At 40.1% G+C, this 16,742-nt stretch overlaps 1 protein-coding gene across 4 annotated transcripts in view; it reads left to right on the top strand.

Moving 5' to 3' along the window:
- Hdac8 (histone deacetylase 8) overlaps window positions 1–16,742 on the top strand; it is a 226,750-nt gene that overhangs the window by 67,572 nt on the left and 142,436 nt on the right. For all 4 annotated transcript variants that reach the window (XR_005876782.1, XM_021233603.2, XM_005081213.4 and 1 more), the window contains exons 5-7: window positions 4,506–4,618; window positions 8,349–8,426; window positions 9,035–9,143. Coding sequence is in view for 3 of the 4 variants with exons in the window: in XM_021233603.2 (XP_021089262.1) it covers window positions 4,506–4,618; window positions 8,349–8,426; window positions 9,035–9,143 (300 nt within the window). In the remaining variant the exon portion in view is untranslated. The remainder of the gene's footprint in view (window positions 1–4,505; window positions 4,619–8,348; window positions 8,427–9,034; window positions 9,144–16,742) is intronic.

Below are 16,742 nucleotides of genomic sequence, written 5' to 3'. Positions count from 1 at the left end.
CATATTCAAGTAAACTGAAAATACTCCTATGTATTATACCTATAACTGACAAATAAGATATAAGTGATTTTAGTAAGTAAATTATTAAATTATCCTTAATTATTAAATATATACATAAATTATATGCTCTTGAATTCTTTTTTATTTTTATTTTTTCTTTTTTATTATTTTAATTTTAAATAGCTTGCTTTACATGTCAATCCCACTTCCCTCTCCCTCCCCTCCTCCCGCACCCCCCCCCCACCATACCCCCAGCCTCCCACCCTATCATCACTTCCTTCCACATAGGAGATATCTAGAGTCTGACATTTTACTCAGGGCAGGGGCCAGGCACTCCCCTAAGAGTCCAGGCTGAGAGAGCATCCCTCTTTGTGTTATGGACACACGAAGTCCATTTGTATGCCAGGGATAAACACTGATCCACTGCCCAGGGTCCCATAGGTTGCCCAGGCCTCCTCACTGACTCTCACATACAGGGGGTCTGGATTAGTCCCATGTTGGCCTCCCAGCTGTCGGTCTGGGGTCCAAGAGCTCTCCCCTGTTCAGATCAGCTGTCTCTGCTGGTTTCGCCTGCCCATTCTTTGCCAATTTGCTCATCGCTCCTCTCTCTCTGTCACTGGGTTCCATAGGTTCAGTTCAGTGTTTAACTGTGGGTGTTTGCCTCTGCTTCCATCAGTCACTGGATGAAGGCTCCAGGATGGTTATAGACATCAAGTTCATTATCAGGAATGGACATTTAAGGTGGCCTCTCCACTATTGCTTAGCTTGTCAGTTGGTGTCATCCCTTTAGATCACTAGAGGTCTCACTGGTGCCAGATCTGTCTTCTAACCTATGATTCCCTCTTCCCCCTATTCTACCCCCCACTCAACCTTCCTGTTCCCCCATGACCTATTCTCTCTTCCTCTTCTCCCCCTCTCTTCTTCCCAGCTCCCACTCCCCCCCAACCCCCGCCGTGTTCCCAATCTGTTTAGAAGATCTTGCCTCATTTCTTCTCTGGGGTACTATGCATATTTCTCTTAGGTTCTTTCCTGTTTCCCAGACTGTCTGTCAGTGGAAGTGCAGATTGGCACTATCCTGATCTGTGTCTAAAATCCATATATGAGTGAGTACATACTGTGTTTGTCTTTTTGTGACTGGGTTACCTCACTCAGGATGGTTTCTTCTAGTGCCATCCATTTACCTGTGAATTTCAAGATTCCATTGTTTTTTTTTTCCGCTGAGTAATACTCCATTATGTAAATGTACCCCATTTTCTCTATCCACTGTTCAGTTGAGGGCATCTAGGTTGCTTCCAGGTTCTGGCTATTACAAATAATGTTGCTACGAACATAGTGGAGCAGATGTCCTTGTTGTATGAATTCTTAAAATAGTTGTCTCTCTTTTTTAAGATAGAGTTTCACTACCCCCCCCCTTGCCCGTCAACCCTTGCTACCTGTGGCAGATGAGGGAGCTTACCCTTCTGTGAAAGTGGGATAGCTGGCCATGCCCCCTTCATTTCCATGTGGTGAGGCAAGGGAAAGATGCCCTCCACTCTCGTCCCTGGACCTCGCCTGGACAGCACAGCTTGACCCTCTTGACAGGGTGTGGGTGAATCAGCCTGAGAATATGAGCTTGGGAGTTCTGGCTCCACCCTCATCTGCCATAAGGTGGCAAGGGAGAGACTACCCTCAATCCCCACCCTGCCCTTCACTGACATTTGGAAAAGCTGTGCCTGAGGTCATAAGAGCAGGAGAACTGACCCTGTCTTTCACCAGCTGCAGCACTCAGGAGAGTGGCCCTGGTAGTGTAGGTGTTAGTGAGCCAGCCCAAGGGCATGAAAGCAGAACTAGCCCCTGCCCCCTTGCTCATTGCTGCATAGCATGAGCTACCTGGGACAGTGCTGGAGAGTTGGTCGTGGTGGTGAGGATGAGAGAGAGACCAACCCTGCAACTGCCCAGGCCCAGAACCAGGGTTATGAGTTGGCCCACCCCAACATCTGCCTCATCTGCAGGGGCACATGAAGGGGCTGGTCCTGCAGGATCTCCACAACACCAGGCAAAAACAGGATCCCTGAGAGGAGCCCCAGTGAGGATTCAGTAACCATGGTATAGCAGAAACCAGAGGCCTCGAAGCAGACCAATGACTCTTTGCAATGAACATTTGCAAGTAAAGTTATATGGACTAAAGGGTACATTGTGTGACTCACTGTCTAAAACTACACTTCCATGACAAGATTTTTTTCCTTTTCTCTTAAGTTCTATTTTATTTTATCTTGGGGGTAGATTGCAGGGGCAGAGGGTAGATACAAAAGGAAGTGGGAGATTAATGAGATCCAGATGTATGATGTGAGAGCCACAAAGAATAAATAGAAATGAAGTTTTAAAAAAAGATAGTCTAACTATGTAGTACTGGGTAGCCGGGAAGTTGCTATATAGACCAGGTTGGCCTTGAATTCACGAAGATCTGCTTTCTGGGATTAAAGACTTGCACCACCACCACACTGGCACTAGGATAGGTTTTTAAAGATTACTGTTTAGCAATTTGGAAGTCTTGAAAGTTCAGTTTCCTCATTTTGTGGGAATTTTAGCAATCTTAACTAAATATGTATTTATTTCTATAAACCAATGAGAATAAAAGTAAGCAGTGTTCCCCCGCCCCTCCCCCACCCCATGGCCTCTGCATCAGCTGCTGCCTCCAGATTCCTGCCCTGTTTGAGTTCCTGTCCTGACTTCCTTCAGTGATGGACTACTATGTGGAAGTGCCAACCAAATAACCTCCCAAACAAAACAAAATAAAACTCCTGTAATCTAAGAGCTTGCTTGTTTGTTGTTGTTTTAATACTGGGAATCAGAGCCAGAGTTTTGTACATGTCAGTCATTGCTGTACCTCTGAGCTTTATCTCCAGCCCTTGGTTTTATGAGACATGCTTTTGCTGTGTAACCCATGCTGGCCTACCTGTAATTTATGATTGTGTGTATGCATACTGACTGCTGGGATTACATGTGTATACCACCATAGCCTGCTTTATGAGATTTTGATAATCTAATTGGTAAGGTAGGAAAAGATTACACATTCCCACAGAAAATGAAGAACTTCAGAACTGTCAGTATTAGGGACATCGTTATTCATGACCATCGTCTCTTTCTTCCTTTTGCCTAGCATTTACTGGTTTATCTCAAAGGTGTTTGTCGTTCAGTAGGATAACACATTTACTCTTTTTATGTATTAAGACAGAAGATTTATAAAATGTAAGCTTTCAGAACTAGAAAATAGCAAGTACACTCAGAGCTACATGTTTAATTTTCAGAGAATTTGTGATTAAACTCATCCTTTCTCTCCTTGGTTTCTTCCCTGTTGTATATGAAAGAACAAACCATTTAGCCAGGACAATTGCTGTGTTCCCTCACTGAAGCACAGGCCATGTCTAGTGATTTTTTTTACCAGCTTGCTGCTCATCAATGTACCTGTCTTCATCAATTCAGCATGTGAGCCAAAACATGGTTTAGACTGTAGAATATCACTGGAAAGAGATTGCATGAAGTTTTCTATATTATGTAGACACTAGAAACGTTTCTCACAATAGCAATGATACCATTTCAAGTGTCCATGCCTAGAATTATGTTTCAAATAAAATCTCATGGGAAATAGAACGTTGCTAGATATTTGAAGTGTCTATGGAAGCAAAAGAAACTGTGGCACTTGGAATGAGGCTTTAAAATAAGTTCTAAGTTCTAATACACTCTTGATAAATAGTGTTCTATTTGTAAATCATCAGGGCTCAATAAAAGTGTAATAAAAGAACAAGTGAATGTTGATAAGAGGATAAAGTGACAGCACCAATACAAAAAAGTTACAGGGTTCCAGTGAAGTCAGTGACAATGGTTTTTGTGAAACAAATACCTTTAGCAAAGGTATCTTCGCTATTCATTGTAAAATTACATTCATAGAAAGGCAACTACATTAATGTACCCAAAGGGTTATGCATTTGTCTGTTCTACACTCAGTTTTAATGAGTAACTAGTGCCAAGGCATGTTAAAATAAAAAAAAAACAACCAAACAACTTGTGGGGTGTATCATGCAGTTCATACAAAGAACACAATCTCCATCTTCTGTAAAAATTGTCTTCAAGGCCCCACCTAGGTCTCAGCTATCTTAGAGTGCTACAAGTGAAAAATCAGTAGTTATTGTTATGACCCTAGGCAACTACAAGGTTTTTTTAATGATCCTCTAATTGTCAGAGAAAACTTGTCTTTATTCAATATAGTTATAATAACCTAATACTTTTGAAACCACTGGGATTGTGATTGGGAAACATTACCAATCATTCTGATATTTACTTTATTGAAATATTTCATTTTCTGATCATTCTGGACCATTTACTATATAATCCTTATAGGTGAATTTCTGTTTTTCTTAAAAGAAGGGGGACTTTGTGGGACTAGATTTCAAAGGTTAGGCGCTTGGCTGTTAAGACTCTCTTGGACTGCTTTCAATTGTTGGCTGTAGCAACTTGTTTTCTTGCAGAGATGAAGCATCTGGTTTTTGTTATCTCAATGATGCTGTCCTGGGAATATTAAGATTGCGACGGAAATTTGACCGTATTCTCTATGTGGATTTGGATCTGCACCATGGAGATGGTAAGCCCTTCAGTTTCAAAGATGCTTCCCTACTAGGACAGCAGGTTTTGATCACTAAAGCTACTTCTAGGCAAATAAAAGGAGAAATGCCTCATGCAATTGAAATTTTCCTAATTTTCATTTCTGGAGTGGGCGGTGCATAGATTTCTCTGACTAAGGCAGTTCCTTTCTGCTGCCCAAGCTGGGCAGGCTCCTGTCATTTCCTCTCTCCTGTCTCCTGAAGCTAAACTTTATAGTGGAGGATGGAAGAATGGGAAAATCTTACTCGTGTTTACTCCAATGTCCAGGAGCCACTTTGGGGCCTTGAATGGGTTTTAAGGAAACTCAGGTTATAGGTAATGGTCGTTTCTCTTCTCATCAGTTTCACTCAAGGTAGAATGGCTATATGAAGGGCAATATTTTAGAGTTTTTACCAATAGGCTACTAGTTCATGGAGTGATCCCTTTCTTTGTGTTAACAACATATATAATCTTGGAATAGGAGTACATTGCTAGAAACATAACAGAAAAGGATTAAAACAAACATCACACATTGGGAAACATGCCGCCTGAATTTCTGACTACTTTCTAGGGTGGAACACAACCTTGATTTAAAATGTTCATAGCCTCTTCATCGCCCATTACAGGGGGCAACATGTCGCAATGGCTTATTCTTATATAACCAGTGAGGTAACAATGGATTTTCATTTTCATTTATTTTTTGAGATGGGGTCTCATTATGTAGGTCTAAAACTCACTCTGTTGACCAGCCTGGTCTTGAACTCAGGGATCTGCTTGCCTCTGCCTCTGAGTATTGGGATTAAAGACATGTGCCACCACCTACCTGGTGGGTTTTGATTTTTTAACAAGGTTGTACAATACAGATCCATATATAGATGTGTATATAAATGTGTGCAGAGACCATATGTAGTTTAGGGCACTAGGATGTTTACTATCTAGCCCCATGTACTTTGATAACTCCTAGCCTAGAGAAATGGTTCCCATAGATGATTGTGCATCTAGGTGACCCGGGGGAGTTTAAGTGCAGATTACTGTGCCACAGGTATCAGATACTCAGACTTAGTAGTCAGTCATATAGTCTCCACTGTAAAACCACTTCTGTTTTGAAACCATGTTCTTATGGAAAAGTAGTCCCTTCCTTCCTTCCTTCCTTCCTTCCTTCCTTCCTTCCTTCCTTCCTTCCTTCCTTCCTTCCTTCGGTTTTGTTTTTTGAGACAAGGTTTCTCTGAATTGTTTTGGAGGCTGTCCTGGAACTCACTCTGTAGACCAGGCTGACCTCGAACTCAAAGAGATCTGCCTGCCTCTGCCTCCCCAGTACTGGAATTAAAGGTGTGAGCCACCACCACCACCAGGCTTGAAAAAGTAGACTTTCTTTAGCTCACCTTTTAAGGCTTCAAATAGGCCTTACCTCGTCTTTCTAACCATGTCTCACTGGTTTTTTGTTTGTGTGTTTGTTTGTTTTACTCAGTGAGCATGTCTCACTGTTCCAGACATGTTTCTCTAATCCCACCTCCTTGACTTTGCTTCCGTTTTCCCTAGTTTAACCACCTCCTCCCTTACTGCAGCCCTACATTCTACCTATTCATTCAGGTTCCATCAGCAGTGCGTTATTCGGACCACTCCAGCCCAAGGATACTCTTGTGTGACTGAATCCCTGCATGTTTACATCACTGTTTTATGTTGTATTGTTTTGCATTATTCATTTAAAGATATATCTATGTCTTTTCTACCCCCAGATACTGTAAGTTCTCCCAGAGCAGAGATCAAGTTGTTTACTTCTTTCTGTCAGTACTGTACATATAGTAGCAACTCAGTAAACTATTTGTTTTATGAATTAACAAATGCCTATGGAATTCAGAGTATTAGTACCAGAATTCAACAATAGAACCAACTCTGCCAAACCATGTAAGAAAGAATTAAGACTGTTACCTGAAACCATTCTTTCCATTTGTAGTGTTATTTCTTCACCATTTAGAGTTTCCTGTTTCAGCCAACTTTTATGGTGTGTTTCATTTCACTTTATTTCTCGTCTTCAGCACCTCCCTTCCTGTGACCTTTGCCCTACCGCCAAACCCTTACACATTTGCTTTATTTTAAATCTCCCATGATTCTACCGCTAGCATCCTGTGATGGCTTCACTAGCCACTCCTACCCACCCTCACCTTTCCCTACCTAACCTCACTCCTCTTTCCTACTAACTTCTCATCCCCTGCCTCTTTATGTCCTTTTTAAAGTACAATTTTTTTAAACCATGCCTGATAGCATTTACTGTGAGACAAGACACAAATGGCCACTGAACACATGAAATGGTGCTCAATGCTCTAATACTAAGAGAAATGCAACTTAGAGCCATTATTTTGCTCAAGAGTTAAAAGAAATAACTGCTAGCATTAGTCATCACAGTAGAAAACAGGAATTTGCATACAGGATTGGTAGAAATGTAAATTGCTACATTTCTGGATGTATAAATCATTAGCATTTTCATAAAGTGCCCTTGTTTAGTACTTCTACCTCTGTTGAAATGGTGTTTTCATTTATTTTATTTTGTTTACTTAATGCTTTCTGCCTAGAGTCTTTAACTGGCTTTAACTACCTCCCTAGGGCAAAACGCAAGGCTTGGGAAATTCAAACATACCTGTTATATACAAATAGAGTTCATATTTTTAAGGTCTCTGTTGGCCTCTAATAAAGACTTAAATACATTTAAGTCAACACAGAGACAATATCTTTGTTTGTAATATAAAGGAACACAGTACCTGGATTTGCTAATAGTCCTTCCATTTCAGAGTGAGTATGATTGAGATCCCAGGAGGAAAGGGGCAGCATTGGGCAGCATGGCCAACACATAAGTAGTGGCTTTTGAGGGTTATTTTGAATCTAAACTTTTATCTCCCAGGCATCCTCATTTTCTGTTTAAGTGGAAAGGAGACATCTGTCTACAAAAGTTCCCCCCTCCATCTTCCTCCAGGCTTTAAAATGGTTTTAAAGCTGCTATTAACAACTGAAGGTGCCCCCTACTCTGGGCACATACCAAACCGGTTTGAAGTTGGTGACAGCAAGCTCCCTTAAAGTTTTATTACTATCTTGGGTTATAAGAATTTAATTGTATTTCTCTCACTTCCTTTAAGCAGTTCCAAAATGCAAATATTTGTTTTAGTAAATAAATAAACAGAATGCAACATCTTCCTATACAGGAGCTGTTTAGGGACAGGGCCAATACTATTTTTTTTTTCAGAAGAAAGATGTAAGTTACTTAGTGCTCATGGGACTTTGGGTTCCCCACTTTTATAACCAAATCTGTATTATAAAGAGGCACTGCATTTATTAATTATATTTTAAAGGATTTAACTAGAAACATTTAAACAAAATAGACCACGAACCTGCCTTGCTGGTGCCACTTTTCTATACTCAGGACTGTGGATAGAGCCTCAGTTCTGGGCTCTTGCTCTTTCATGCCATTTAGAATAGAAATTCGGGTGAACTTGGGTGTCCTGTTGCTTGGAAAGGAGAAGCTCAGTTAGAGTTTGTCATGAATCTGGGCTATGGTCTGCCGCATCCGTAATTACTGAAATCAGAAGCCAGCGGTTTGTGTTCTTTTAGTTTTCCACTCATTATCTATCACAGCTGCCGTCTCCTCTCACCTTCTTCCCATAGCTACTTGTTACATTTTCCTGTGTTGAAAACACGAGTTGCATATCTGAAGTGATCCTCCTGGCTTTTCTCTCTGGTAGGTGTGCAAGATGCCTTCAGTTTTACATCCAAAGTTATGACTGTGTCCCTGCACAAATTCTCCCCAGGATTTTTTCCAGGCAAGTCAACTGCATACTACCGATTATATTACATGTCTAATTCTACAATTCTTTTACATATTTCTTACATTTTTGGTTGTGAGCCTAGCCTTTAATGGCTGCCATTTATCCAGCCCCTTTTACATGTTTCTTATATCCTATTTTATGTATTTCCATGCTGTTAACACCTTATTTGTGCTATTCTATGCAAAATTTTAACTCATGTCACCGTAAGTGACAATGACAAAGGGAATGACAATGAATAGTTTAATTCCAGATAATTTTATGGCCTGTCAACAGACAAATCACTTATTTTTTATCACATATCATATGTAATTCTGATAACTGCAAATGACATGTGATATTAGCTCTTATTAATTATTTCATCCAGTAAGATATAAATTAATATTTCTCAGTTTCCTTATTGTTTTCATGCTTTCCACGACATTGTTTGTAATTAGTATTTCTCTAGATTATTTCCATAGTTTTATCTCCTCAGAAACAACCAAGAATTTAGAATTGTTGTCCTAATTGACCATTTCGCTATCTCAATTGCTCTTGGACAGTCCTTTGTGCTTTCTAGTGCTTGTGTTCCTGATGACTGATCATAGCCTTCCTGTCTTTTACAGGAACAGGTGACATGTCTGATGTTGGCCTGGGAAAGGGACGGTACTACAGTGTCAATGTGCCCATTCAGGATGGCATACAGGATGAGAAGTACTATCACATCTGTGAAAGGTATGGCAGTAACACTGAGCTAGTTTCAGGTATATTGGATTTCTGAAAGGTGCAATGTTTTTCAATCTCACAATTCTTGTTTTCAAGGAACAATTGGAAAATGAAACCATTGTATTCTCACATACCTTTTACTTTTTCTTATTTCAAGACAAGGTTTCTCTATGTAGCCCTGGCTGTCCTGCAACCCTCTATGTAGACCAAACTGGCCTTGAACTCACAGAGATCTGCCTGTCTCTGCCTTCAAAGAGCTGGGACTAAAGGCCTGTGCCACCATGCCTGGGTCACATAGCTTTTAGATACTACTTACTATGCTTCTTTAAGCTGGTAACCATCCTCTGTTGGAGAAAACAATTGGACCAGAGACAAGAGGTTTGACCTAACCTGCTACACAGTATGATGAATACCATCCCAGAATAAAAGCTATGATAAATACCATCCCAGAATAAAAGCTTCTAGGCTGTCCTGGGGAATACTTTCACTGGTACTTTCTTGCATGTGTATCATTTCATTAGCTCGACAGGGTGTGTTTCAGTTTTTTTCTCATAGAGATGTTCTTTTCTGCACTAGCATGAATATCGGAGTTGATGTTAATTATTTACCATTCATTATTGTGTTCTACCTATTCAGGTTCCTGACTACACTTTTAATAGTGTAGAGAGAAAGAGCAAGGGGGATTATAGAGGAGGAAATGTTTCTGTGCTGAAGGTAGAATCCAGGGCTTTTTATATACTAACCTACATTCCTCCCCCACCCAAATTTCTTTTTAACCCATAGTTAAGAATCAAATTACCATCATACACGTATATAGGGAGTTTGGTTTGTAGAGCATTGATTGGGGTTGAGAGTCCCACAGAATGGAGAGAGGTTAAACTCATATTCATAAAAATTAAGTTTGGTCAGGTACACTTTTACTGCTGACAGTGGCAGTGGTCAAGGTAAATCTGACTAGAAGTCCACTAGTCAAGCCCACTGAAAGTGAACAGTTTGGGTGGAAACACTTTTAGTCCCTACCCCCACCCAGCTCACATTTCTCCCAATTGCTAGTGGAAACCAGGGACTTCCCAGAGGAGCCTTGCCTGCACTGGTCACCATCACTGGCAGTTGTGTAAACAGAGTAGAACTATGAGGAATAAAAACTTCAAAGGTGCCTTTTAGCTTAAGAGGCCTAGTAAAGCAAGCCATCCTGCAGTCATTCAGCCTCTTCACAATCTTCACCGTGTCCCTCGGATAACTCTGTATTGTCAGGCTGGAAAAAATCGTTGAGCCTGTTACTGATGATTTAATTGCCCTTCTTTGTTCCCTTAGGCTTTGTTCTGTCCTTGAGATGTGCAGATCAGAACTGCTTATGCAACATTACCAATGAAGAAGTCCTGTGGTTCTCTGTAAAGGGAAAATTGTTTTGTTTGCCTTTTAATCTCCTTCTTGATAGTGCCCAACATTTTGTTGGCCTTTTTTCCCCCATAGCAGGACACTAAGTTGTTCTCTTCAAGGAACTGTCCACCAGGTTTCTTAGAGCTCTTTCCTGGGTCTTAATTGGAAGATCATAATGTACCAGCCCACAAGCATACTTTGGAATATCTGGCCCTCTCTAGTGGATCACCTTACATGTACCCCTATTGAGTTATCTGCCAATCATAAAACCTCATGTGATTTTCCTTTATCCCCCATCAGCCTGGCATTTCACTGCCTGGGAAAAAACTGAATATTATGTGCTGATTTGAGGATTTCTAAGCATCTCCTTTCCTGAAGGAAGGCTACTGTTTATCCTTCAGTCATAAAAATGTCTCTTTTCTTCTCTATTATTTTCTTTTTTTATGTGCACCAATTTCTTATAAATGATTTTTCAAAAAGTTAATGCTATGGCAATTTATGCTGAATATAGGCTTGGTATTAAACATAATTAGAAGCATTTTAAAAGTAAATATAGCCCCAAGGTTACATATGATTTTCTTTTACAGAATCCATTTTGCCACAGGCATCATGGTACACTGCTGGCTTTGAGTACGGCAGGCTAGCGTTCAGTAAAGAGTCTTGTAGCTTGTCAACTAAAGAACCTGACACTCAGTTTATAAAGCCGAGAATTGCCTGGTGCGCCTCATGAGTAGCGCGTACGGTGATCACCCAGACTAGCAGCCCCCAGGTTTATTTATATATTTGTTTGTTTGTTTATTTATTTTGGTTTTTTGAGACAGGGTTTCTCTGTGACTTTTGAGGCTGTCCTGGAACTAGCTCTTGTAGACCAGACTGGTCTCGAACTCACAGAGATCCGCCTGCCTCTGCCTCCTGAATGCTGGGATAAAAGGCATGCGCCGCCACCACCTGGAAATATTTTTATTATATTTTTTCCTCTGTACCAGATCCCCCCCATCCAACTTCATGTTGTTTTGGTCTCTAAAAAGCAGTGTGACAACTGACCTATCACCTACCTGAGGAATGGCTGATCTTTTAGGAAAGTCATACCACCTGTCTGCTCTGTCCTTTTTACCTGTTTTGTTCCATAAACCCACTGGTTCTCTGGCTCAGCACTCACTATGGAGATAGAAGCTTCTTAGCAGCTAAATGGATGATGTTGGGTTCTGCATTGTCTCTCAATTGCTAGTTTGTTCCTGGCTGATTTTCTTTGTAGGAATCACTGAAACTCTTTCCCTTCTGTTTTTCCTCTCTCTCTCTCTCTGTCTCTCTGTCTCTCTCTCGCTCTCTCTCTCTCTTTATCTTAATCTTTCCTCCCTTCCTTAAAAAAAAGATTGCCTTTTCATTGTTTGTGACCTTTCATACTTTGCCAGGTAGTCAGGCAAGGATTTAATAATTTCATCAAAAAACCAAGCTTCCCATATTTAAAATTTCTTCTTATAATAGACTGGATATGAAAACATTACATTAATATTTTCTAATACCATCAAAAGATCTGGAGTTTTTGTTTTGGGGTTTTTTTGTAATGACAATTTCATATTAGATATCCCTGAGTCATTTGATATTTATGGCAGAGGTCCATGATTTTCACAAGGTTCCTGTAAGTTTTATGGGAGTGAGTAGAGTTGGAATTGTAAGTAAAGCCCTTTGTCAGCCAAAATAAAGGAATAGTAGCATTACTATTGTCAGCATGTCTCTTCCCTCAAATGGAAGCTTATGGCTCCAGTATAGAGATTTTTTTAAATCCAGGTAATAATAATCCCATCAAAATTATGCATAACTCAGAAAACCCTCCATAGCATACTCACAAAGTTTGGAGGAAAGGAATGTTAAGCATTGTCATCTAAAAGTGCACATAGAACTGGGGGTGTGGCTGTGTGTGTGTGTGTGTGTGTGTGTGTGTGTATCCATACACTATACATAAACAAGGAGGTACTGTTCTCCCCATATTTAACCTGCTTGCTCTCTAGTTATACATGTGTGTGTTATAAGATTATCTTAATAATATTTTGCTTATTGCCTAAAATTCTATGTGTGTTGATTACTTTGGGATCAGTCATAGTGAAGAAGTGTTCAAGACAAGGACAAAAACAACTACTTCTTTGCTGTTAGTTCAAATAGTAATAGCAGGGTAAACCAACTGCTTGCCTACTGTGAACTGCCATGTCATATGCTGACTTCCACATGAGTAAATTCAGAGTCATGATAGGTTTTCTTAGTTTGTATCCTAGCCGTCATTTTGCACCTCTAACAACCAGCAATTGCTCTTTACTAGATATCTGCTTGTATAATAGGATAACTATACAAAAGGTGCTTGTAATATGTGTGGGTACATGTACTGAAGTTGACAGTAAAAATTTGAAAAAGAAGTCACAATTTTAGGACTTAGATAAAGGTCAGTTGGCTGACAGTGCTTACCTGCCTGCATCCATGAGGCCTTGAATTTCATCCCCAGCAATGCATAAAGTAGGTATGGTGGCACGTGTCTGTAATTCTAGCACTTGGGAGGTAGGCATAGGAGGATAAGGAATTCAAGTTATCCTTCACTACATAGGGAGTTTGAGGCCATCCTGGACTACATAAGACCTTGTCTCAAAGAAAAAAGTTGATTTATTAACAGTGTTCAGCTGTGGGGCTGGAGAGACGGCTCAGAGGTTAAGAGCGTGGTTAAAAGCACTGTTTGTTCTTCCAGAGGTTCTAAGTTCAATTCCGCAACCAAATTGTGGCTCACAACCATCTATAATGAGATCTGGTCCTTCCTCTGGCAAGCAGGCATGCATGCAGGCAGAAATACTACATATAAAATAAATAAATAAATCTTTGAAAAGGAATATTCAACTGCTCAGCTTTGAGATAATAAAGATACTGCATAAATATATTACCCAAAGGAGATACTGTTGAACAAATTCTCCATTAAGAGGACTTAGGAAAGATTCTGTTAAACTGGAGCTCCCACTCAGTAGCAGTCTATATCCATACACAAGGATTTTGCTAAGAAATATCAAGCTATCCTGAGAAATATTCTTATTCTAGTGAACTATGGTTTGTATGCTATTCATTAAAATAAAAATCTACCTATAGTTGGTCCCTGGGCTATTACTCACCTGTGTCCTGTGTCTTATACTATGTAGCTCAAAACTGAAGAAAACCTTTGGTCTCAATCAAAGACCACTGACCTAAAGAAAAATTCAGTCACTCAAAGACTAAATGAATTTTTAAACTTTTAATCTCTTTTAAATATTTCTTTTTATTTCTAATTATTCATATGAATGTGTGTGGATATGTTCATATGATTGCGGGTGCCTGTGGAGGCCAGAAGATGTTGAATCGTCTGGAGTTGGAGTTGCAGGTAGTTAGGATATGTTTGACATGGTTTCCATCTTTCCGGCCTACCCCAAATTAATGGTTTTGCCTCTTTACATTTATAAAAGAACACTAGACCTATTTTAATTCAAACTGTTTGCAGTGTTGAGGAATCAAATTATTTTTTAAAGTTTATCGCCTGCTTTTCAAGAACATTTGTGGTCTTATTACTAGGCTGGACAGAGTAGCCAACCTAGAGAGTACTTGTTCTTTATGACAACAGCAGGGTCGTTAAAAGAATACAGTATTTAATCCTAAGTTTTTATTCCTGGGTGGATACTCAGCATCACATCTAACAAAGAACAAGAAAATACACATATACAGTTGATTCTTAATATAGTGTCTTTATAGTATTGTTTATGGTATAAGAGCTGTTCTCTGACTTGAACATCACCTCAGAACTAGAAGTCCTTGGTATTTTAAGTGCAGAATGAATTTCTGTGAGTCTGGGACCGATATTTACCTCTCCAAAGCCTCTGTGACCTTCCTGCAAAAGAACTGAGCAGCTCCTCACTTTATATTATTTGTGAAACATTAGTTAACATGAAGGAGGAGGGTGGAGGAGAGGAGAGAAGCTACCTGTGAATACAGATGCTTTGCTAAACAGTTGACATGTATTTCTATTCTGGGTATGTGTGCATGTTTAAATATGAAGAAACTATTTTATTCATTCATTCTACAAAAATGTATCATCTACTACATAGCGGACACTACGCTAGGCACTGAGACAGAAACCTTGCAACATGTTTCTAGATGTGTACTTACAGGAGTATGTCTAAAAGTATGCATTGTATCATTTGATCTTTGTGACATTCTACACTCTATAAAAGCATTTAATAATGCCTTTATGAAACTACAGTAAGTATTGAGTTCTCCAAGGTTATACATCCAGTAAGTGATGAAGCCAGACTTTGAACCTTTGTCTTTCCCTAGCCATCGACTATGTTGTCTCTAAAGTATCTCACAGAAGTGTGAAATTTAATTGTTATAAGCATTGAAAAGATACCATCCTAAGATTTCTTGGAAAACTTTATTGTAGGAGATTGCAGAAAACATTTAAAAAGTAAGCCAGTTAGCTTTATGCAAATGAATCACATGATATCTCCAATACACAATCTATTGTGTGTATAAACGTGCAGCTGAGATTTTTGCCAGAAAAGAATCTTCAAGATTTCATTTGTAATATTGTGAAGAGAAAACAAGAATAAATGTTCCCAAATTTACATCTTAGATACGGAATTCTTGATTAAAATTTGAACATGGAGACTCTGAGTTCTCCTTTCTCTTCATTTTCTGACTTCCTACTGTAGACAGTGAATGGCATCTTCTGTCATTTTATAGAGCTCATCCTAGGGAAGGACATTCTTTTCATGTGCCTTTTTTAGACTAGTATTGTGAAAAACTGTTTATTTCTTTTTTTATCATTTTTTATTTTAATTTTAAATAGCTTGTTTTACATGTCGATCCCAGTTCCCTCTCCCTCCCCTCCTCCCGCACTCCCTTTCCCCCCCCCCACCCTCCCACCCTATTGCCAAATCCTTCCACATAGGGGATATCTAGAGTCTGTCATTTCACTCTGGGTAGGGTCCAGGCACTCCCCTAAGAGTCCAGGCTGAGAGAGCATCCCTCTTTGTGCTATAGGCACATGATGACTGTTTGTATTCCAGGGATAGACACTGATCCACTGCCCAGGGCCCCATAGGTTGCCCAGGCCTTCTCGCTGACACTCACATTTGGGGGGTCCAGATCAGTCCCATGCTGGCCTCCCCACTGTCGGTCTGGGGTCCAAGAGCTCTCCCCCTGTTCAGATAAGCTGTCTCTGCTGGTTTTGCCAGCCCATTCTTTGCCAATTTGCTCATCGCTTCTCTCTCTCTGTCACTGGGTTCCTTGGGTTCAGTTCAGTGTTTAACTGTGGGTGTTTGCCTCTGCTTCCATCAGTCCCTGGATGGAGGCTCCCGGATGGTTATAGACATCAAGTTCATTATCAGGAATGGGCATTCGAGGTGGTCTCTCCACCATTGCTTAGCTTGCCAATTGGTGTTATCCCTTTAGATCACTCGAGGTCACTCTGGTACCTGATCTGTCTTCTATCCTATGATTCCCTCTTCCCCCTATTCTACCCCCACCCAAGTTTGTATGACAAAACCTCTGGCACCTTGTGGTCCTGGCAGGAGGCCATATGCATATAGGGTAGAGATTCTCCATCTACACTCCACAAACTAGTCCATCAGTAATCTACTGAATAAAAGGAGAGAATCAAAAGCTGTCTCTAAGAGAGATTTAACGGAAGTATTTCCTTTCGATGTTGACTTTTAACGTTAATATTTAAAGAAGAGATGTCTTAATGATGATAGGTTTTTCTAGAAATTACCTTCCGCTTGGACTTGCATCTGGCACTTGGCCCTCTGTATCATTGAAATTTAGAAACAGGTAGATCGTCAGTAAAAGAGAGCCCAGCAATTCTAATTTACTCCTTTGGGTTTCATGATGTGGCACCAGCAGTGCATCACACACACATTCACACAGGAATATTTTAAGCAGTACGAATTTTTGAAATTCTCTTTAGTTTGATGAAAAGGGATGAACTCTCTGGAATTTGTATTTGAGTACAAATAATTACATAGACTTACTTCCATCTTCATCTCCATTTTCATTACAATTGGAGAACTGGCAGAAACTCATCACACCATTATCCTACCTCTCTTGTCATTTGGGTCACAGCTACACTGCCTGGATAATCACTAGTCACTTTGGTCCAGTGATAAAGGTAACAAAAGCTGCCAATTCATTCTGTAAGCTGTGCCTCTGGAACTTGGCCCTCTGTAA

The sequence above is a fragment of the Mesocricetus auratus genome, unplaced genomic scaffold (genome assembly GCF_017639785.1).
Source record: "Mesocricetus auratus isolate SY011 unplaced genomic scaffold, BCM_Maur_2.0 Super-Scaffold_100003, whole genome shotgun sequence".
Taxonomy (NCBI): Eukaryota; Metazoa; Chordata; class Mammalia; order Rodentia; family Cricetidae; genus Mesocricetus; species Mesocricetus auratus.
This window is presented reverse-complemented; position numbering and strand designations above follow the sequence as displayed.